Source organism: Pseudophryne corroboree, chromosome 1 (assembly GCF_028390025.1).
Source record: "Pseudophryne corroboree isolate aPseCor3 chromosome 1, aPseCor3.hap2, whole genome shotgun sequence".
Classification (NCBI taxonomy): Eukaryota; Metazoa; Chordata; class Amphibia; order Anura; family Myobatrachidae; genus Pseudophryne; species Pseudophryne corroboree.
Window position 1 is genome coordinate 668,647,027 of NC_086444.1, and position 24,157 is coordinate 668,671,183.

General features: G+C 46.4%; 1 protein-coding gene across 1 annotated transcript in view; it reads right to left on the reverse strand.

Moving 5' to 3' along the window:
* Positions 1-230: 230 nt before the first annotated feature.
* Positions 231-24,157, reverse strand: part of UPF1 (UPF1 RNA helicase and ATPase) — a 477,022-nt gene continuing 453,095 nt past the window's right edge. Inside the window, exon 21 of the mRNA XM_063955016.1 lies at positions 231-430. Within this exon, the coding sequence (XP_063811086.1) occupies positions 231-430 (200 nt within the window). The remainder of the gene's footprint in view (positions 431-24,157) is intronic.

Here is a 24,157-nt window from a genome sequence, read left to right on the forward strand (position 1 = left end):
TCACTATCTCAGTCTCACTCAAAATATTCCGTATTTCGGAATATTTGGATATGGGATACTCAACCTGTACATAGAACTACATTTGATTATTAAATAGTAAGGATATTATGCATGGACTAGATTCCTGCTGCTTAATAAGAGGACATATGCAGCATAAATGTGTCTGGAATCATGGGGAGAGCATGTATGGGAGAGCATTTTCACATTAGTTTTGTTATAAACACAGAAGTTCAAAACATCCATCCAGAAAACAAAAATGCATGCATACCTGCAGTTGGCCCATTGGCCTGTCCAAAATAGCTTGGTGGGGGCATTGGAGGCATAACCAAATTGAATGGTATAGGAATGTTCATTGCAGTTACATGACTGGGTCCAGAGCTGATCATACCAATTTGATCGTGAGTTTGAAAATACATATTCGAGGGTCGAGCTTAAGAGTAAAGAACAAAATATAAGTGGTCTACAACAAATGTTTACTCCAGTGTTATTTACTAGACAATAGGAACAAGACACAAGCATCCCTTCAGAAAGAGAACCTGTGTCAACTTTATGCTCTTTGTATCAACTACCAATAACAAGCAGGTGACCAGAATTCCTATATGTGAATACAGCTGTCAGTTCTCACCATTTTATTAATGTGTAATTAGAAAAGGCTGAATACAGCTGTGCATACATGGCACTTGTGATTTGGCTACATCATGGTACACAGCATAACTAAATGTAATGCCATGGAGCCAAAGCAAATGTTCTTTACGGATAGCTGTATTGCCTCTTCTTGCCAACATATATTATACGGGTGTGGTTCATCAAATCGACAGTATCTAGGTCGACAATGTTTAGGTCGACCACTATAGGTCGACAGTCACTAGGTCGACATGTGCTAGGTCAACAGGTCTAAAGGTCGACATGAGGTTTTTTTTTTGTGTGTCGTTTTCTTCTTAGAGTGACCGGGATCCCAAATTAGTGCACCGCGTCCCCTCGCATGGCTCGCCATGCTTCGGGCATGGTGCCTTCGCTCAGCACACTTTACCGTTCCAATCGTAGTCCACGTGGATCGTTAAGTATGAAAAAATTCAAAAAAAGAAAAACATAAGAATTTACTCACCGGTAATTCTATTTCTCGTAGTCCGTAGTGGATGCTGGGAACTCCGTAAGGACCATGGGGAATAGACGGGCTCTCTAAAGAAAAGATTAGGTACTATCTGGTGTGCACTGGCTCCTCCCTCTATGCCCCTCCTCCAGACCTCAGTTAGGGAAACTGTGCCCGGAAGAGCTGACATTACAAGGAAAGGATTATTGGAATCCAGGGTAAGACTCATACCAGCCACACCAATCACACCGTACAACTTGTGATAACCTTACCCAGTTAACAGTATGAACAACAACTGAGCCTCACTCAACGGATGGCTCATAACAATAACCCTTATTTAAGCAATAACTATATACACGTATTGCACAAAGTCCGCACTTGGGACGGGCGCCCAGCATCCACTACGGACTACGAGAAATAGAATTACCGGTGAGTAAATTCTTATTTTCTCTGACGTCCTAGTGGATGCTGGGAACTCCGTAAGGACCATGGGGATTATACCAAAGCTCCCAAACGGGCGGGAGAGTGCGGATGACTCTGCAGCACCGAATGAGCAAACACAAGGTCCTCCTCAGCCAGGGTATCAAACTTGTAGAACTTTGCAAAGGTGTTTGAACCCGACCAAGTAGCCGCTCGGCAAAGCTGTAAAGCCGAGACCCCTCGGGCAGCCGCCCAAGAAGAGCCCACCTTCCTTGTGGAATGAGCTTTTACTGATTTTGGATGCGGCAATCCAGCCGCAGAATGAGCCAGCTGAATCGTGCTACAGATCCAGCGAGCAATAGTTTGCTTTGAAGCAGGAGCACCCAGCTTGTTGGGTGCATGCAGGATAAACAGCGAGTCAGTCTTCCTGACTCCAGCCGTTCTGGAAACATATTTTCAAAGCCCTGACTACGTCCAGCAACTTGGAGTCCTCCAAGTCCCGAGTAGCCGCAGGCACCACAATAGGTTGGTTCAAATGAAACGATACCACCTTTGGGAGAAATTGGGGACGAGTCCTCAATTCTGCCCTGTCCATATGGAAGATCAGATATGGGCTTTTACATGACAAAGCCGCCAATTCAGACACACGCCTAGCCGATGCTAAGGCCAACAGCATGACCACTTTCCACGTGAGATACTTTAGTTCCACGATCTTAAGTGGCTCAAACCAGAGGGATTTCAGGAAATCCAACACAACGTTAAGATCCCAGGGTGCCACTGGTGGCACAAAAGGGGGCTAAATATGCAGCACTCCCTTAACAAACGTCTGAACCTCAGGCAGTGAAGCCAGTTCTTTTTGAAAGAAAATAGATAGGGCCGAAATCTGGACCTTTATGGACCACAATTTTAGGCCCATAGTCACCCCTGACTGTAGGAAGTGCAGGAATCGACCCAGCTGGAATTCCTCTGTAGGGGCCGTCCTGGCCTCACACCAAGCAACATATTTTCGCCATATACGGTGATAATGCTTTGCTGTCACGTCCTTCCTAGCCTTTATCAGTGTAGGAATAACTTCATCCGGAATGCCTTTTTCCGCTAGGATCCGGCGTTCAACCGCCATGCCGCCAAACGCAGCCGCGGTAAGTCTTGGAACAGACAGGGCCCTTGTTGCAGCAGGTCCTGTCTGAGAGGCAGAGGCCATGGGTCCTCTGTGCACATTTCTTGCAGATCCGGGTACCAAGTCCTTCTTGGCCTATCCGGAACAATGAGTATTGTTCTTATTCCTCTCTTTCTTACTATTCTCAGTACCTTGGGTATGAGAGGAAGAGGAGGAAACACATATACCGACTGGTACACCCACGGTGTCACTAGGGCGTCCACAGCTATCGCCCGAGGGTCCCTTGACCTGGCGCAATATCTTTTTAGCTTTTTGTTGAGGCGGGACGCCATCATGTCCACCTGTGGCAGTTCCCATCGCTTTGCAATCTGTGTGAAGACTTCTTGATGAAGTCCCCACTCTCCCGGGTGGAGGTCGTGTCTGCTGAGGAAGTCTGCTTCCCAGTTGTCCACTCCCGGAATGAACACTGCTGACAGTGCTTGCACGTGATTCTCCGCCCACCGAAGAATCTTTGTGGCTTCCGCCATTGCCATCCTGCTTCTTGTGCCGCCCTGGCGGTTTACATGGGCGACCGCCGTGATGTTGTCTGACTGAATCAGCACTGGCCGGTTTCGAAGCAGGGGCTCTGCTTGACTCAGGGCGTTGTAAATGGCCCTTAGTTCCAGTATATTTATGTGTAGAGAAGTCTCCAGACTTGACCAAAGCCCTTGGAAGTTTCTTCCCTGAGTGACTGCCCCCCATCCTCGGAGGCTTGCATCCGTGGTCACCAGGACCCAGTCCTGTATGCCGAACCTGCGGCCCTCGAGAAGGTGAGCACTCTGCAGCCACCACAGAAGAAACACCCTGGCCCTGGCGGACAGGGTGATCAGCCGATGCATCTGAAGATGCGATCCGGACCACTTCGAATTCCAGCTTGTATCCCTGAGATACAATTTGTACAGCCCAGAGATCCACCTGTGAGCGAACCCACTGGTTGCTGAAGTTTCGGAGACACGCCCCCACCGCACCTGGCTCCGCCTGTGGAGCCCCAACGTCATGCGGTGGACTTAGTGGAAGCAGGGGAGGACTTTTGTTCCTGGGAACTGGCTGCATGGTGCTGCTTCTTACCTCTACCCCCTGCCTCTGGCAAGAAAGGATGCGCCCCTGACCCTCTTGCCTTTCTGAGAACGAAAGGACTGCATTTGATAATATGGTGCTTTCTTAGGCTGTGAGGAAACCTGAGGCAAGAAAGTCGACTTTCCAGCTGTCGCTGTGGACACGAGGTCCGATAGACCGTCCCCAAACAATTCCTCACCCTTATAAGGCAAAACCTCCATGTGTTTTTTAGAATCAGCATCTCCTGTCCATTGCCGAGTCCATAAGACCCTCCTGGCAGAAATGGACATAGCATTAATTCTAGAGCCCAGCAGGCAAATGTCCCTCTGAGCATCCCGCATATATAAGACGTCTTTTATATGGCCCAGGGTTAGCAAAACAGTATCCCTGTCGAGGGAATCTATGTCGTCTGACAGAGTATCTGTCCATGCTGCTACAGCACTACACATACAGGCTGAAGCAATAGCAGGTCTCAGTAGAGTACCAGAGTGTGTATACACTGACTTCAGGATAGCTTCCTGCTTTCTATTTGCAGGCTCCTTTAGGGCGGCCGTATCCTGAGACGGCAGGACCACCTTTTTAGATAAGCGTGTCAGCGCCTTGTCCACCCTAGGGGATGTTTCCCAACGTAACCTGTCCGTTGGCGGGAAAGGGTACGCCATCAGTAACCTCTTAGAAATCACTAGTTTCTTATCAGGGGAACTCCACGCTTCTTCACATAATTCATTTAATTCATCAGATGGGGGAAAAGTCACTGGCTGCTTTTTCTCCCCAAACATATAAACCCTCTTGGTATTGTCAAAGTCGAAAAATATCCTGATTCATATGCCTTGTACTAACCCCTCATGCACATGCCCGCTGCACGTGCATGAGCTCTGCCGTGCGTGCACATATCCACAAATTGCGTAAGATCGCTCCGGCGATCACGCGCGGTGTATGCGCATTTACGGTAGAGTTTGTGAGCGTCTAGCGGGCGACTCGATCATAACATATTTTACCCACATAGCGTGTTTTATAGTGAATATTCCCCTTAACAATGTTAGAAAGTATGTTTAGTGTAAACGGTTCTTGGACAGAGAAATTCCTCTTTGCATGATAGGAAGGGTCAGATAAAGGTAGAACGGTGGTGTCTAGTATCCATCTGTAGAGTATTTTAATAGTAACATTTCGGTGTTGGTTAGGAAGAGATTGTTCGCTCCTGCGTATAGTTATGTTTAAAAGTAGTTTAGAGACATTTACTGTTCATTACCCATGCGGCGGGAATCCTAAGGATACCTCCCACCTGAGCAGTTGGGGAAAGGCACAGCCCACCTGTTCGAACCCACCTATGACCTTTTGTTATAACGCAGAGACACATTCCTGTGTCCAATGAACTATAAGATTATAGGGACCATTGTATTGTTACTGTGTGTTGTGTATATAAAGGCCACCATTGCTGGACCAGCACTCACTCTCTCTACAAAGGTTTTCACACTGAAGGCTGAGGGCTGGTCCAGGACGCGCTTGCGAATCATTCCCACGTGTGTAAGTTTCTCTGTAGCCATTTTGTTATTCTTTATGTACGCCATTCGTTCTCATTTTGTTATCCTTTAAGTGTTTGCCATTTTTATTCTCTTTGTGTTTGTTCTGTTTGCGATCGTTCGCTATTGTTCACATTTATTTCTTGTTATTCTGTTTAGATATTTACGTTAGGTCTGTAGTGTATAAGCTGTAACCGTTTTTCCCCTTTTTATACTAAAGTATCTTCTACGAAGGTGTTGGAACCTTACCAGGTCTTGTGTGTTTCACCAGTTATTGTATAGGGTTTCTGAGCGTTTCAATCGCTCAAACAGCTTTCATATTATCAAGGTCAATAAGTGTTACATTGTGGTAATATTACAGTACTAAGGTTTACAGTATAAGCATACCCATACAGAGTGTTGTTAACAAGGTTTACGGTGTGTCAGTGAGCGTACGTGCCGCTCGTGCGTTGCACCCACGATAAGCGTCTGCTACGCTAAGTGCGTACCCTTACGGTACTCCGTGCGCCAATTGCGTACTTAGTCCATAATAAGTATATAGCTTATGTTCAAAGGTAATATTTGACTTTATCAATTGGGCGCTCATCCGGGCCTCCTCATACCCGCAGCCAAGCGGAACCAGGCAGACTTTTATCCATCAGCAAAGGGCGGGAAGGTAGTATCCCCTGTATCCGTGTTTATGGTTGGGGATACGGTAGTGCTGATCAGATAGGCGTCTGCTCCGCTTGGTTTGTAGGGATGCTGGTGGGATCCGGAACCGAAAGGTAAAAACGTTAAGCTATTGTCTTAAAAAAAAAAAAAAAGTTTTAATTTCTGTTTGGCGCACATTGCGCACGCAACGCACCTGTATTTTCATTTGTGTACTTTCACATATCTAACTTTCCTGTTTGCCATTTGCATTGATAACGTGCTGAGAAAATTTGTTGCTATTTTAGTTAAAAGTAAAGAGTAATACTTAAGGGAGTAATTGTAAAGCACGCACACAGCCTGGCCTAGTTGTAAAGGTTGATACAGATGAAACTGTGTGGTGTTTAGTAAACGATTATAGTTAAATATCGTTTACATTTATAGAAGCGTGTTATTTGTGTTACTGCGGACGTATCTGGCCTGTGTACACGTGTCTCTGACCAAGTGCGAGACAGCGTACGCAGCGCAAAGGCCTACACACGTGGCGTACATCACGCAACGTGCGTACGGATACGCCCACTAGATACAAATCACACGATAGCATTGTTTTAGTAGTAGATACGGAAGCCACGAGATAATAGCACAAATTTGTTCAGTATTCAAAATTTAGTTTAAAGGAAAAAGATCCTTCTCTCGTTGCATTACCTCTGGGATTAGCCTGTGTTACCTGAATGAAAGAAATTTTCTGTACAGAAAAATCAAAAGATATATATATATATATATATATATATATGTAAAAAGTGAAAGAGCGTGCATATGCAAGAAAAGTTTTTTTTGGTGTGAACCTTGAGAAAAATCGAGATCTCGTAGAAGGACACCCGTGAAGTGAACACGTGGTGGCGTGGGAGAAGGCCATCTCACGTTAACAGTGATTTAAGGTAAAAGGAGCAATTAGTGTTACAGCAGACCAGAAGGTCCGCTAAAAACAGAAATCCGTTAAAAGTACCTATACGAAGCTCTGAAGACCCTGACTTAAGAAAGGTCAGAGGTAGTAAGCGCAACCCAGGGGGGTTGGCGCAGTACCCATATAGGCCCGGTCTGAGAATACGCTCCGGCTGAAGGTTTCGCAGCCTAAACAACCGATTCCGCTGGTCATTCTGCAAGTAATAGTTACTTATACGCATTGCGACTGTACCGCATGTAATTGTGTGCATTAGTTTGTTACCTAGATACCCATTACGCAATTTGCGTACGCTTTGCGGGATCATAAACGCTATTTGTACATTCTAACGTGATTTGTGTAGGTTTTTTTTATTTTAAGGGAGGTTCGCTGTTCACTTCAGGAATTCTCCAGCAACTGATATTTACTGGGGAGGGTAGCATACTCCCACACGCCCGAGTAAATAGAGGTTCAGGTTGCAGGGGCCCTGGGTTGAGTACGCCAGCGCTAAGGCAGTGTGTGGGCGTATTGGTCGACGTGGGCGAGAGTGAGAGAAGGCACTCGTTGAACTTTCACCGTCGCCTTACCTCTGGGAACTTGTTTTTTTGTAGGAATTCGCTGAGAAAGCAATACCTGCAAATAATGGGGGCCAGTTGCTCAAGTAAGGGACGATCAACCAAGGTTCAGGTTGATTTAGTACCACGGCCAGTTGGGTCGGCCAGGTATATAATATGTGAGAAATATGGATCACACGCCGAGGTTTTATGCAATGAGTGGGAACGTATGACTGTGAACGATGGGGAGAAGTTCCCCAGGGTAGGCAGTTTTAATCCTGAGGTTTTGCAAAATTTAAGGAGAAGGATATGTCTAATAAAGTCCGGCAAGCAACGAATTAGACATTATGATTATTTACAGTTATGGCAACAGGAAGGTGAGATACAAAGAGGATTAGCTCAAGCAGCTGGTTCCAATCCTATAAGGAAACTGATAGCTACCGCACCACCACCACCATACATAACGGGAGAGAAAATGGCTGCAGAGAATGGCACACTGGTATATGATAAAAATGCACTTAATAATAAGATTTTACTCACCGGTAAATCTATTTCTCGTAGTCCGTAGTGGATGCTGGGACTCCGTAAGGACCATGGGGATTAGCGGCTCCGCAGGAGACTGGGCACAACTAAAGAAAGCTTTAGGACTACCTGGTGTGCACTGGCTCCTCCCACTAAGACCCTCCTCCAGACCTCAGTTAGGATACTGTGCCCGGAAGAGCTGACACAATAAGGAAGGATTTTGAATCCCGGGTAAGACTCATACCAGCCACACCAATCACACCGTATAACTCGTGATACTATACCCAGTTAACAGCATGATAACAACTGAGCCTCTCAACAGATGGCTCAACAATAACCCTTTAGTTAGGCAATAACTATATACAAGTATTGCAGACAATCCGCACTTGGGATGGGCGCCCAGCATCCACTACGGACTACGAGAAATAGATTTACCGGTGAGTAAAATCTTATTTTCTCTAACGTCCTAAGTGGATGCTGGGACTCCGTAAGGACCATGGGGATTATACCAAAGCTCCCAAACGGGCGGGAGAGTGCGGATGACTCTGCAGGACCAAATGAGCAAACTCTAGGTCCACCTCAGCCAGGGTATCAAACTTGTAGACTCTTGCAAGAGTGTTTTAACCCGACCAAGTAACAGCTCGGCAAATTTGTAAAGCCGAGACCCCTCGGGCAGCCGCCCAAGAAGAGCCCACTTTCCTCGTGGAATAGGCTTTCACAGATTTAGGGTGCGGCATTCCAGCCGCAGAATGTGCAAGTTGAATCGTGCTACAGATCCAGCGAGCAATAGTCTGCTTAGAAGCAGGAGCACCCAGCTTGTTGGGTGCATACAGGATAAATAGCGAGTCAGTTTTCCTGACTCCAGCCGTCCTGGAAACATATACTTTTCAGGGCCCTGACTACGTCCAGAAAACTTGGAATCCTCCAAGTCCCAAGTAGCCGCAGGCACCACAATAGGTTGGTTCACATGAAAAACTGATACCACCTTAGGAAGGAACTGGGAACGAGTCCTCAATTCTGCCTTATCCATATAGAATACAGATAAGGGCATTTGTATGACAAAGCCGCCAATTCTGATACACGCCTGGCCGACGCCACGGCCCACAGCATGACCACTTTCCACGTGAGGTATTGTAGCTCCACGGATTTAAGTGGCTCAACTCAATGCGACTTCAGGAAATCCAACAGTACGTTGAGATCCCACGGTGCCACTGGAGGCACAAACGGGGGTTGACTATGCAGCACTCCCTTAACAAAAGTCTGAACTACAGGCAGTGAAGCCAGTTCTATTTTGGAAGAAAATCGATAGAGCCTAAATCTGGACCTTAATGGAACCCAATTTTAGGCCCATAGTCACCTCTGACTTGTAGGAAGTGCAGAAAACGACCTAGCTGAAATTCCTCCTTTGGGGCCATACTGGCCTCACAGCACGCAACATATTTCCGCCATATGCGGTGATAATGGTTTGCGTTCACTTCTTTCCTAGCTTTAAATAGCGTAGGGATAACTTCCTCCGGAATGCCCTTTTCCTTCAGGATCCGGCGTTCAACCGCCATGCCGTCAAACGCAGCCGCGGTACGTCTTGGAACAGACAGGCCCCCTGCTGCAGCAGGTCCTGTCTGAGCGGCAGAGGCCATGGGTCCCCTGAGATCATTTCTTGGAGTTCTGGGTACCAAGCTCTTCATGGCCACCCGGAACAATAAGTATAGTTCTTACTCCTCTCCTTCTTATTATCCTCATTACCCTGGGTATGAGAGGCAGAGAAGGGAACACATACACCGACTGGTACACCCACGGTGTTACCAGAGCGTCCACAGCTATCGCCTGAGGGTCCTTTGACCTGGCGCAATATCTTTGTAGCTTTTTGTTGAGGCGGGACGCCATCCTGTCCACCTGTGGCCTTTCCCCACGGTGTACAATCATTTGGAAGACTTCTGGATGAAGTCCCCTCTCTCTCGGGTGGAGGTCGTGTCTGCTGAGAAAGTCTGCTTCTCAGTTGTCCACTCCGGGAATTAACACTGCTGACAGTGCTAACACATGATTTTCCGCCCATCGGAGAATCCTTGTGGCTTCTGCCATCGCCATCCTGCTTCTTGTGCCGCCCTGTCGGTTTACATGAGCGACCGCCGTGATGTTGTCTGACTGGATCAGCACCGGCCAGTGTTGAAGCAGGGGTCTAACCTGACTTAGGGCATTGTAAATGGCCCAAAGTTCCAGAACATTTATGTGTAGGGAAGTCTCCTGACTTTTCCATAGGCCTTGGAAGTTTCTTCCCTGTGTGACTGCCCCCAAGCCTTGAAGGCTGGCATCCGTGGTCACCAGGACCCAGTCCTGTATGCCGAATCTGCGGCCCCCTAGAAGATGTGCAGTCACCACCACAGCGACGCCCTGGCCCTTGGAGACAGGGTTATCCGCCGATGCATCTGAGAATGCGACCCGGACCACTTGTCCAACAGATCCAACTGGAAGATCCTTGCATGGGACTTGGCGAATGGAAATTCTTCGTAAGAAGCTACCATCTTTCCCAAGGTTCGCGTGCATAGATGCACCGATACCTGTATTTGTATTAGGAGGTCTCCGTCTAGAGACGCCAACTCCTTGGACTTCTCCTCCGGGAGAAACCCTTTTTATCCTGTTCTGTGTCCAGAACCATACCCAGGAACAGTAGACGCGTCGTAGGAACCAGCTGTGACTTTGGAATATTCAGAATCCAGCCGTGCTGTTGTAGCACTTCCCGAGATAGTGCTACTCCGACGAACAACTGCTCCCTGGACCTCGCCTTTATAAGGGGATCGTCAAAGTACGGGATAAGTACTTCGGCCATTACCTTGGTAAATACCCTCGGTGCCGGGGACAGACCAACGGCAACGTCTGAAATTGGTAATGACAATCCTGTACCACAATTTTGAGGTAAACCTGGTGACGAGGGTAAATAGGGACATGCAGGTAAGTATCCTTGATGTCCAGTGATACCCTGAAATTTTCCAGGCTTGCAATAATCGCCCTGAGCGATTCCATTTTGAACTTGAACCTTCGTATATAAGTGTTCAAGGATTTCAATTTTAGAATGGGTCTCGCCGAACCGTCTGGTTTCGGTACCACAACATTTTGGAATAGTAACCCCGGCCTTGTTGAAAGAGGGGTACCTTGATTTCACCTGCTGGAAGTACAGCTTGTGAATTGCCGCCAGTACTACCTTTCTCCGAGGGCAGCAGGCAAGGTTGATGTGAGGCAACGGCGAGGGGGAGTCGTCTCGAACTCCAACCTGTATCCCTGTGATACTACTTGCAGAACCTAGGGATCCACCTGTGAGCAAGCCCACTGATCCCTGCAGTTCCCGAGACGCGCCCCCACCGCACCTGTCTCCACCTGTGGAGCCCCAGCGTCATGCGGTGGACTCAGAGGAAGCGAGGGAAGATATTTGATCCTGGAACTGGCTGACTGGTGCAGCTTTTTCCTTCTTCCCTGGTCTCTGTGCAGAAAGGAAGCGCCTTTGACCCGCTTGCTTTTCTGAAGCCGAAAGGACTGTACCTGAAAATACGGTGCTTTCTTTAGGCTTTTGTGAGGAAACCTGAGGTAAATTTTTTTCCTTCCCAGCTGTTGCTGTGGATACGAGGTCCCAGAGACCATCCCCAAACAATTCCTCAACCTTATAAGGCAAAATCTCCATGTGCCTTTTAAATGCAGCATCACCTGTCCACTGCCGGGTTTCTACTACCCTCCTGGCAGAATGGACATTGCATTAATTCTGGATGCCAGCCGGCAAATATCCCTCTGTGCATCCTTTATATATAAGACAACGTTTTAAATATGCTCAATGTTAGCAAATATTATTATCCCTGTCTTAGCGTATTAATATTATCTGACAGGGTGTCAGACCACGCTGCAGCAGCACTATTTATGCTGAGGCAATTGCAGGTTTCAGTATATAACCTGAGTGTGTAAATACAGACTTCAGGATCGCCTCCTGCTTTTTATCAGCAGGTTCCTTCAAGGTGGCCGTATCCTAAGACGGCAGTGCCACCTTTTGACAACGTGTGAGCGCCTTAACCACCCTAAGGGATATCTCCCAACGTGACCTATCCTCTGGCGGGAAAGGGTACGCCATCAGTAACTTTTTAGAAATAACCAGTTTCTTATCGGGGGAAACCACGCTTCTTTACACACTTCATTCATTCATCTGATGGGGGAACAAAACAGTAGCTGTTTTTTCTCCCCAAAAATAAAACCCCTTTTATGTGGTACTTGGGTTTATGTCAGAAAATGCGTAACACATTTTTCACTGCCGAGATCATGTAACGGATGTTCCTAGTGGATTGTGTATATGTCTCAACCTCGTCGACACTGGAGTCAGACTCCGTGTCGACATCTGTGTCTGCCATCTGAGGTAACGTGCGTTGTTTTGAGCCCCTGATGGCCTTTGAGACGCCTGGGCAGACGCGGGCTGAGAAGCCGGCTGTCCCACAGCTGTTACGTCATCCAGCCTTTTATGTAAGGAGTTGACACTGTCGGTTAATACCTTCCACCTATCCATCCACTCTGGTGTCGGCCCCACAGGGGGCGACATCCCATTTATCGGCCTCTGCTCCGCCTCCACGTAACCTTCCTCATCCAACATGTCGACACAGCCGTACCGACACACCGCACACACACAGGGAATGCTCTGACTGAGGACAGGACCCCACAAAGTCCTTTGGGGAGACCGAGAGAGAGTATGCCAGCACACACCAGAGCGCTATATAATGCAGGGATTAACACTATAACTGAGTGATTTTTCCCCAAATAGCTGCTTGTATACATATATTGCGCCTAAATTTAGTGCACCTAAATTTAGTGCCCCCCCTCTCTTTTTAACCCTTTGAGCCTGAAAACTACAGGGGAGAGCCTGGGGAGCAGTCTTCCAGCTGCACTGTGAAGAGAAAATGGCGCCAGTGTGCTGAGGGAGAAGCCCCGCCCCCTTTTCGGCGGACTTTCTCCCACTTTTTCTGTGATACTGGCAGGGGTAATTTTACATCTATATAGCCTCTGGGACTATATATGATGTATATTTTGCCAGCCAAGGTGTTATTTATTGCCCTCAGGGCGCCCCCCCCAGCGCCCTGCACCCATCAGTGACCGAAGTGTGAGGTGTACATGAGGAGCAATGGCGCACAGCTGCAGTGCTGTGCGCTACCTTGGTGAAGACCGAAGTCTTCTGCCGCCGATTTTCCGGACCTTCTTCGTGCTTATGGCTCTGTAAGGGGGACGGCGGCGCGGCCCCGGGAACGAACACCAAGGTCGGGTCCTGCGGTCGATCCCTCTGGAGCTAATGGTGTCCAGTAGCCTAAGAAGCCCAAACTACCACCTGTTAGGTAGGTTCGCTTCTTCTCCCCTTAGTCCCTCGCTGCAGTGAATCTGTTGCCAGCAGATCTCACTGAAAATAAAAAACCTAAATATACTTTCTTTCTAGGTGCTCAGGAGAGCCCCTAGTGTGCATCCAGCTCAGCCAGGCACAGAAATCTAACTGAGTTCTGGAGGAGGGTCTTAGTGGGAGGAGCCAGTGCACACCAGGTAGTCCCAAAGCTTTCTTTAGTTGTGCCCAGTCTCCTGCGGAGCCGCTAATCCCCATGGTCCTTACGGAGTCCCAGCATCCACTTAGGACGTTAGAGAAAAATGTATTAGTGATAAGAATAAAGTAGATAAGTGTATTGATGCTAATACTAACCCGTGCAAGTTGTATCCCGTCTTAAACTTCCCCCAGGATTGCGAGCAGGAAGATGAGCCTACCACAATATCGGCACTCTCTCTAGCAGCCACCATAGCAGAGACTACAGTGGGCACGGCCCAACCAGTAAGAGGAGTAGCAAAGGCCCCTAGTGGAGGGACAGGTGAGGTCGTGTCGGCAGGTAAGTACAGCACTGTACACTACGCAGAAACAATTACACCACATATTGTAGAATCAACCCAGAGTGATGTTATTGAACTTAATCCTGTCAGGGTAATTGCGGTCCCAAATGGGAAAACTGACACTTCGGGGGTCACTCCCGTCAGGAACATTGCAATGCATTGTCCCTTTTCCCGGACAGAATTAAGAGCAATTATGTCTGAATTCCCTGATCCTAAGAAAGATCTAGTTGCAAGCCAAAGGTTCGTTAGAGAACTAGGTAACTCCGCAGAACCCAATAACAAAGATTGGCGGACAGTGCTGAGGGCATGTTTGCCCCCCAATATCGACTCTGCGAGATTTATCACTGAGGTAGGTTAGATGAAGAGATGCCTCTCACAGATGCATACAATCAGGAAAATGTTAAGCAGATCAACCTGCAGCTAGAAGTATACTTCCCAACTGTTGTCAAGTGGAACAAAATCTTCTCCATAAGACAAAAAAAAGGGGAAACTGCTTCTGAGTATTTCCATCGGGCACTACAGGAAATGGCTAAGTATACTGGAATAGAAGACATTAAGACAAATGTGCATCATAGGGAAGTAGCAGTTTCTGTGTTAATGGATGGTTTAAAGGAAGTGTTAAGGACAAGGGTACAGACCACTCAACCAAGTTGGCGAGGTCTGTCGGTGGCTGCTTTGAGAGAGACCGCTATTGAACATGATCGGAACATCATGAGACACAGGGAGTCACAGGGCGATAAGCTGATGGCAGTAAGTATACAAGCCCTTACAACAAAGCCACCTCAGCCAAAGCCCAAGACCCCTGTGGGTAAGTCAAATGTGATAAAATGTTATAACTGTAGCAGAGAAGGACATATTGCACGGAATTGTATGTTTAACGACCCATATAAGGTATACCACACCCCTAGACAACGACAAGACACACGTATTTGGGATCAGGGACCGCAGAGACGGAGTTATGAGCCACATGCAGGGGAAACAAAAAGGTACCCACCAAGAAGAGACTGGCAAGTCTCTGAAAATTCCCAGTTACCCCCCTCACATGTAGTAGCTGCCAGCGCGCTGCGGGGAGGTCACCACACTCAATAGGGGTGGGGCCACACCTGTAGTCTGCAGCCAGTGAAATTAATTGCGAGCCTTGGAAGTGAACCCGAGGTCACAATTGATGTAGCTGGTAGATCTTTCTTTACCTTTCCTTGTAGATACGGGGGCGGCCAAGTCAGTGATAAATTTAACAGTGGGTATGAAGACCACTGGTAGAACAATTCCAGCCATGGGAGTAACGGGAGTAGTACACCACTACCCTTTAAGCAAACCAGCAGAGATTACGATAGGGCCTTTGCAGACCAAGCATTCCTTTTTGCTAGCTGCATCGGCTCCGACTAATCTACTTGGGAGAGATTAACTGTGCAAGATGGGGTGTGTCATATATTGTACTCCTGGAGGTGTGTTCTTAGATATACCCGAGAATCACGCTCAGGAAGTACAGGATATGCTAGATTCCCCACAAAGGTTAATGACGCATACTGCTGTTACAGATAGGTGTCCGTCCAAGGTAGAGAAAATGATTTCCCAGATACCGGAGTCACTTTGGACCAAGGATGGACAAGACACTGGATTAATGGCAAATGTAGCTCCTGTAGTAGTTCAAGTAAAAGATGGTAGGATAGCTCCAAAAATCCCACAGTATCCTCCTAAGCCAGAGGTGGAGTTAGGAGTTTACCCAGTAATAGAGCGCTTTCTACAACAGGGCATTCTGGTTAGGACGTCCAGCACTGCCAATAGTCCCATCTTCCCTGTAAAGAAGAGCGGGGGGAGGGGTTACAGGCTAGTGCAGGATCTAAGGGGGATCAACAAAATAGTTGAGAGCCAATTCCCCGTAGTGCCAAATCCAGCTGTCATCCTTATGCAAATCCCTCACACTGCGAAATTTTTCACTGTAATTGACCTCTGCTCCGCATTCTTCTCGGTACCCCTGCACCCTGACAGTCAATATTTGTTTGCATTCACATACAGAGGAGTACAGTACACCTGGACTCGCTTACCACAAGGTTTCATTGACAGCCCAAGTATTTTCTCGCAGGCTTTGCATGATTGTTTACAATCCATTCAACCTGAGAGCGGATCAATATTAATACAGTATGTAAACGACTTACTACTGTGTTCTGATTCACTCGAATCGTCCTTGAGAGACACGAAACAGCTTCTGTTTCATCTTTCTGATACGGGACACAAGGTTTCAAAGGATAAGTTGCAATTATGCCAGACCAAGGTAAAATATTTGGGGCATTGTTTGACACAAGGACTGAGACACCTCACCACTGATAGAGTACAGGCAATTCGCAACATGACTCTGCCACAGACTCAGCAACAGATTCGCACGTTCCTAGGAATGTGTGGGTACTATCGTAACTGGATCCCAGGATTTTCCATACTGGCCTTACCTTTGCAAGAGATGGTCTCATCAAACAAACCAGATTGGATTTCGCACACAGATGAGTCCGAACTGGCATTTGAGAGACTAAAACAGTGCCTAACGCAGGCACCAGCATTAGGTATGCCAGATTATGGGAAACCCTTTGAACTGTACGGTACGGAAAGTGCTGGATGTGCGGCAGGTGTCTTAACCCAGAAGCATGGTGATGCCAGCAGGCCGGTGGCCTACAACAGCGCTCAGCTAGACACGGTAGCGCGATCCCTCCCCACATGCTTGCGAAGTGTTGCAGCGATAGCATTGCTAGTGAGTAAAAGCGAAGATGTAGTGCTAGGACACAACCTGACCATACACACACCTCATGCAGTGTCAGCCTTACTGAATTCTGCCCAAACCAGACACGTCTCATCCGCACGGTTTACAAGGTGGGAATTAGCACTAATGGCCCCTGTAAACATCACCATAAGGAGATGCAGCGCACTAAATCCTGCAACGTATCTCCCAGGTGTGCCTGGACAGGCACAAAGGGTGGGGGATGAGAGTAATGGTGTAGGAGGATTTAGTACAGACACTGACACACATGATTGTATGGAATATTTGACCCAAAAATTTCACTGCAAGGCCTGACATCAGTGACAACCCACTGGACGGTGTAGATTTTACTTTCTACACTGACGGTAGTTGCCACAGACAGACGGACTCGGGAGACTTGTGTACTGGATACGCAGTCGTAGATGACAAAGGCACCATAGAAGCGGAACCCCTGGGCCTACCTCACTCAGCACAAGTTGCTGAGCTGGTTGCCCTAACCAGAGCGTGTGAATTGGCTAAAGGTAAGTCAGCCAATATCTACACGAATTCTAGGTATGCCTTTGGAGTAGTGCATGATTTTGGGGCCCTATGGCGCCTCAGAAATTTCATGACGGCAGCTGGCACACCTGTGGCACATGCAACCCACATCAAAAGACTTTTAGCAGCGATACAGGAACCTGACAGAGTGGCTGTTATCAAGTGTAAAGCCCACACGTACAGTCAAGACCCAGTGTCACTTGGTAACAGCCGAGCAGACGAAGCTGCTAAATCAGCAGCCAACACCCCAGACAGGCAGACATCACACAACTGATGGTATTCAATACCGTCAAACACAGAAATTGAGTGAAATGCAAAATTTGTGTTTACCACAGGAAAAGGCAGTCTGGAGGTCAAAAGGATATGGCCAGGAGTCCTCAGGACTCTGGACAGATGGACAGGGTAAGCCAGTGGCACCCAGAGCATACCTTCTGAGTTTAGCGGAGGCTGCACATGGGCTGACTCCTCTAGGTAAAGAAGGTATGTGCAAGTTGGTAAGAGCCTACTGGTGCGCACCAGGATTTTCTTCTCATGCGAGCAAGAGGGCAATGACATGCCTTACCTGTTTGAGGAAGAACATTGGAAAGGCAATACCAACAGAACCATCCCATATTCCGCCAACGGACGGCCCTTTTCAGGTAATACAGATTGATTTCATACAATTGCCACCTTGTAGAAATTTGAAGTATGTATTGGTTTGTATTGATGTGTTTTCAAATTGGGTTGAAGCGTTCCCCGCTGCCACAAATACCGCTACGTTTACTGCAAAGAAAATTGTGCAGGAATTTGTGTGCAGGTATGGTATCCCTAGGATAATTGAAAGTGATAGGGGTACCCATTTTACAGGTGAAGTCTTTCAGGTAATGTGCAAATTAATGGGAATTAATAGTAAGCTGCATACTCCGTACCGCCCATAGGCGAGTGCGAAAGTGGAAAGAGTAAACAGCACTATTAAGAACAAGTTGAGCAAAGTAATGGCTGAAACTGAATTGTTGTGGCCAGAAGCTTTGCCACTTGTATTGTACAGCATCAGAACCACTCCCAGGTCCCCTCTTAATCTGTCCCCTTTTGAAATTCTTTTTGGTCGACAACCCCATGTTATGATTGACCCCCAGGATGATTTGAAATGTAACAATGAAGTAACCGTAAAGTATTTGGTTAAGATGAGCAAGCAGTTGAAGAATCAGAATAGCAATCTAAAGCTGGTGATTCCTGATCTGCCAGACAGTAATTGTCATGACATTGAACCTGGGGATTATGTAATGATTCGGAATTTTCTACGCTCAGGTTGCCTGATTGACCGCTGGGAAGGACCGTACCAAGTCTTACTGACCAGCACGACAGCATTGAAGGTTGCCGAAAGAGAGGCTTGGGTCCACTCGTCCCACTGTAAGAAGGTCGCTGACCCAGAGAAGCCCGTGACATAGAACAGAGTGTGGAGGAAACCATATCATTGGAGTGTCTGTTCCGGGAAGGCTGAGAGGCAGGACTGTTGTCACGGCACCTGAGCACAGAGAATTACAAGATCGGAGGCGGTTGTCGCGCCAAGTTTTCTTTCTGTCATAGTTGTTTTCTTTCCCCCATTACAACTTTCTCTTTCTCCTCCTGTAAGATGGACTCGCCTCAAGAGACTGCAGTTCGTGTTTTCCTGTTGACCCTGTTGTTGACCAGAGCCATTTGTTTCGGTGAGAGTACCAGTGAGGTCGAGAAAGGATCTGGAATGGGTTCTGATGATCAGGATGGATTCGTAGAATTCCAAGAGCAACACAATCACAGAGTAAAGGCGAGTATCAGAAAACGATCTGGTAGCCATGACATTAATAGACATTGTGAAGGATTGTTAGCTGAAGAGAATTGTATATGTAGAAATTGTGATAACATAGTTGAGGACGGGTGCATCCAGAGATGTCAGTCCAGCATTAATATCAATATGGACCGTCATCCATTGAGTGACTATCACTCATTAGTGGGTAAGGTTTTAAACCAAACGGAATGCTGGGTGTGCTCACAAGTACCTCAAGGTCATAGAAAGTCAGGACTAGTGCCATACTCATTAACGATAGATGAGGTACTTGAATTAAGGGGTGGGAGACCGGTGGACAAGAAATTTAATATTTCTTTCCCTCCTAGTTTGAAGCTCCACCAATACCATGTAGATAGGTCCCTAATAGGTTTTAACATTTCCAATTCCCGAAAGCCGGGAAATTGGGAAGTGACATGGAACAACCGAACCATGACATTCTCACACAGAGCCGATAGAATGCCCATCGACTCAGAGCTTATACGCCAAATAGCCAACAGTGGAAGATATTTCCAATATAGGTACACTCTAGGAAGTAGGCCCATGCGAGTTGGAGAAGTATCACCAGGATACTGTGCGCATATCATACAACCTGATACGTGTACTAGTCAGATGAGAGAGTTAGGGATAGGAGTTTTCACCTGGAAGGTTTGTAATATGGTGATGTCATACTCTGTCCCATATGTCCTCCCCGATGATGCATATTTCATATGTGGAAGGAAGGCGTATAAGTGGCTTGCCCCAAACTCAGAGGGATTGTGTTACATTGGAAGAGTGTTACCGGAAGTAATGACCATTACCCATGAAAAGATGAAAGATGTTCACCGCAATGCTCAAGCTCCTTACACTCACACCCATTACGAACACATTGTAAAAAGACACCTTATAGATAGGACAGAGCATGCAGCCTCTGATTTGATCCACGAATCCACCGGGATTCAACTCCTGCTCGCGCTAGATATCACCCGTACCGCCAGAGGAGTTATAAATTTTAGGAATATTACTGCGCCAGCGAACCTGATAGACAATATCACCGAGATGTATGATGACACCTTCAGGTATACAGGGAGAGAATTGCAAGCTTACAAAACGGAACTGATCCAGCACAGGATGGTCCTAAATTACCTCACAGCAGTGACAGGAGGGTATTGTGTCACCCTAGCAACTCAGTATGGAGTGAAGTGTTGTACGTATATCACAAACAGCAATGAGGACCCAACAGAGGTCATAGATCAAAAGATGGACGATATCTTGCAATTGAAGAGGGAGTTCCGAAGGAGACACAACCTTACCCTTGCTTCTGTGGGTAATGAACTAACCGGCTGGGTATCATGGTTGAACCCACGTAATTGGTTCTCAGGTTTAGGAGAATGGGCTCAAAATGTTGTCGTTACTGTAGGGAAGTTCCTCTTATGTATCCTAGGAGTTGTCATAATGATTGGTCTGATATTCAGATGTGTTCAGATTGTAATGAATTGCAAGCGTAGAACCAAATTGATGAGTTTGAGGAGCGAGGGCATTGTAACAACTAGTTTAATTTATGACCCGTCAATCGAGACAATGTTGTGATAAAATGTGATTCCACGGTCCGTTTCTTTCACCAGTTTCTCCTTTGGTTTTCTCCAAGGTACAAAGACGTGCACCTGGAAGAAGAATTTGATGACCCTTTATACAGACCACTGATGAACTGTGTCACAGACACCTAATGAGCTTTTAGAGACTGTAATTTTTTATGGACATTTGAAGAGCTTTGCTTGCCACTTACAGCAAAGATACAGTAAAGAGACAAGACATCAGACAAGACGTCAACAAGATACTCAAAGACGACCACATACATAATCATACGACTGCATTTATAACGCATGTTTCTTATCTTCATCTCTACTATCTTCAAGTAGTGACACACAGTCGACAGGTAATATAGGCACATATATTAGCACTCACATATTCTCCCCCTTCATGTATCATCAACTAATGTGCACCCTTATTTGTTGGAACTAAAACCGAAAAGAGCTCGGTAGAGTTTGTTAGCCCACTTACAGACCCTTAATACGGGATGAGAAGGATTCAATGTATACTTCGCAATACCTCGAAGCTTATTTTAGAACACGTACGGCAAGATGATACATGACCCCTCAGACATGGATTTCATACACACATGCTTTTACTATCCCACTAGGTCATACATTTCCCACCTCCTCCTCTCCTCCCAATCATAATGAGGTATTTCATGGTAATATATATTTTTCTGCTTGAATTGTTTAGAAAGTGGCAGTTATTGTTGACTGCCAAAGGGTGGACTGTCAAAGTCGAAAAATATCCTGATTCATATGCCTTGTACTAACCCCTCATGCACATGCCCGCTGCACGTGCATGAGCTTTGCCGTGCGTGCACATATCCGCAAATTGCGTAAGATCGCTCCGGCGATCACGCACGGTGTATGCGAATTTACGGTAGAGTTTGTAAGCGTCTAGCGGGCGACTCGATCATAACATATTTTACCCACATAGCGTGCTTTATAGTGAATATTCCCCTTAACAATGTTAGAAAGTATGTTTAGTGTAAACGGTTCTTGGACAGAGAAATTCCTCTTTGCATGATAGGAAGGGTCAGATAAAGGTAGAACGGTGGTGTCTAGTATCCATCTGTAGAGTATTTTAATAGTAACATTTCGGTGTTGGTTAGGAAGAGATTGTTCGCTCCTGCGTATAGTTATGTTTAAAAGTAGTTTAGAGACATTTACTGTTCATTACCCATGCGGCGGGAATCCTAAGGATACCTCCCACCTGAGCAGTTGGGGAAAGGCACAGCCCACCTGTTCGAACCCACCTATGACCTTTTGTTATAACGCAGAGACACATTCCTGTGTCCAATGAACTATAAGATTATAGGGACCATTGTATTGTTACTGTGTGTTGTGTATATAAAGGCCACCATTGCTGGACCAGCACTCACTCTCTCTACAAAGGTTTTCACACTGAAGGCTGAGGGCTGGTCCAGGACGCGCTTGCGAATCATTCCCACGTGTGTAAGTTTCTCTGTAGCCATTTTGTTATTCTTTATGTACGCCATTCGTTCTCATTTTGTTATCCTTTAAGTGTTTGCCATTTTTATTCTCTTTGTGTTTGTTCTGTTTGCGATCGTTCGCTATTGTTCACATTTATTTCTTGTTATTCTGTTTAGATATTTACGTTAGGTCTGTAGTGTATAAGCTGTAACCGTTTTTCCCCTTTTTATACTAAAGTATCTTCTACGAAGGTGTTGGAACCTTACCAGGTCTTGTGTGTTTCACCAGTTATTGTATAGGGTTTCTGAGCGTTTCAATCGCTCAAACAGCTTTCATATTATCAAGGTCAATAAGTGTTACATTGTGGTAATATTACAGTACTAAGGTTTACAGTATAAGCATACCCATACAGAGTGTTGTTAACAAGGTTTACGGTGTGTCAGTGAGCGTACGTGCCGCTCGTGCGTTGCACCCACGATAAGCGTCTGCTACGCTAAGTGCGTACCCTTACGGTACTCCGTGCGCCAATTGCGTACTTAGTCCATAATAAGTATATAGCTTATGTTCAAAGGTAATATTTGACTTTATCAATTGGGCGCTCATCCGGGCCTCCTCATACCCGCAGCCAAGCGGAACCAGGCAGACTTTTATCCATCAGCAAAGGGCGGGAAGGTAGTATCCCCTGTATCCGTGTTTATGGTTGGGGATACGGTAGTGCTGATCAGATAGGCGTCTGCTCCGCTTGGTTTGTAGGGATGCTGGTGGGATCCGGAACCGAAAGGTAAAAACGTTAAGCTATTGTCTTAAAAAAAAAAAAAAAGTTTTAATTTCTGTTTGGCGCACATTGCGCACGCAACGCACCTGTATTTTCATTTGTGTACTTTCACATATCTAACTTTCCTGTTTGCCATTTGCATTGATAACGTGCTGAGAAAATTTGTTGCTATTTTAGTTAAAAGTAAAGAGTAATACTTAAGGGAGTAATTGTAAAGCACGCACACAGCCTGGCCTAGTTGTAAAGGTTGATACAGATGAAACTGTGTGGTGTTTAGTAAACGATTATAGTTAAATATCGTTTACATTTATAGAAGCGTGTTATTTGTGTTACTGCGGACGTATCTGGCCTGTGTACACGTGTCTCTGACCAAGTGCGAGACAGCGTACGCAGCGCAAAGGCCTACACACGTGGCGTACATCACGCAACGTGCGTACGGATACGCCCACTAGATACAAATCACACGATAGCATTGTTTTAGTAGTAGATACGGAAGCCACGAGATAATAGCACAAATTTGTTCAGTATTCAAAATTTAGTTTAAAGGAAAAAGATCCTTCTCTCGTTGCATTACCTCTGGGATTAGCCTGTGTTACCTGAATGAAAGAAATTTTCTGTACAGAAAAATCAAAAGATATATATATATATATATATATATATATATATATATATATATATAAAAAGTGAAAGAGCGTGCATATGCAAGAAAAGTTTTTTTTGGTGTGAACCTTGAGAAAAATCGAGATCTCGTAGAAGGACACCCGTGAAGTGAACACGTGGTGGCGTGGGAGAAGGCCATCTCACGTTAACAGTGATTTAAGGTAAAAGGAGCAATTAGTGTTACAGCAGACCAGAAGGTCCGCTAAAAACAGAAATCCGTTAAAAGTACCTATACGAAGCTCTGAAGACCCTGACTTAAGAAAGGTCAGAGGTAGTAAGCGCAACCCAGGGGGGTTGGCGCAGTACCCATATAGGCCCGGTCTGAGAATACGCTCCGGCTGAAGGTTTCGCAGCCTAAACAACCGATTCCGCTGGTCATTCTGCAAGTAATAGTTACTTATACGCATTGCGACTGTACCGCATGTAATTGTGTGCATTAGTTTGTTACCTAGATACCCATTACGCAATTTGCGTACGCTTTGCGGGATCATAAACGCTATTTGTACATTCTAACGTGATTTGTGTAGGTTTTTTTTATTTTAAGGGAGGTTCGCTGTTCACTTCAGGAATTCTCCAGCAACTGATATTTACTGGGGAGGGTAGCATACTCCCACACGCCCGAGTAAATAGAGGTTCAGGTTGCAGGGGCCCTGGGTTGAGTACGCCAGCGCTAAGGCAGTGTGTGGGCGTATTGGTCGACGTGGGCGAGAGTGAGAGAAGGCACTCGTTGAACTTTCACCGTCGCCTTACCTCTGGGAACTTGTTTTTTTGTAGGAATTCGCTGAGAAAGCAATACCTGCAAATAATGGGGGCCAGTTGCTCAAGTAAGGGACGATCAACCAAGGTTCAGGTTGATTTA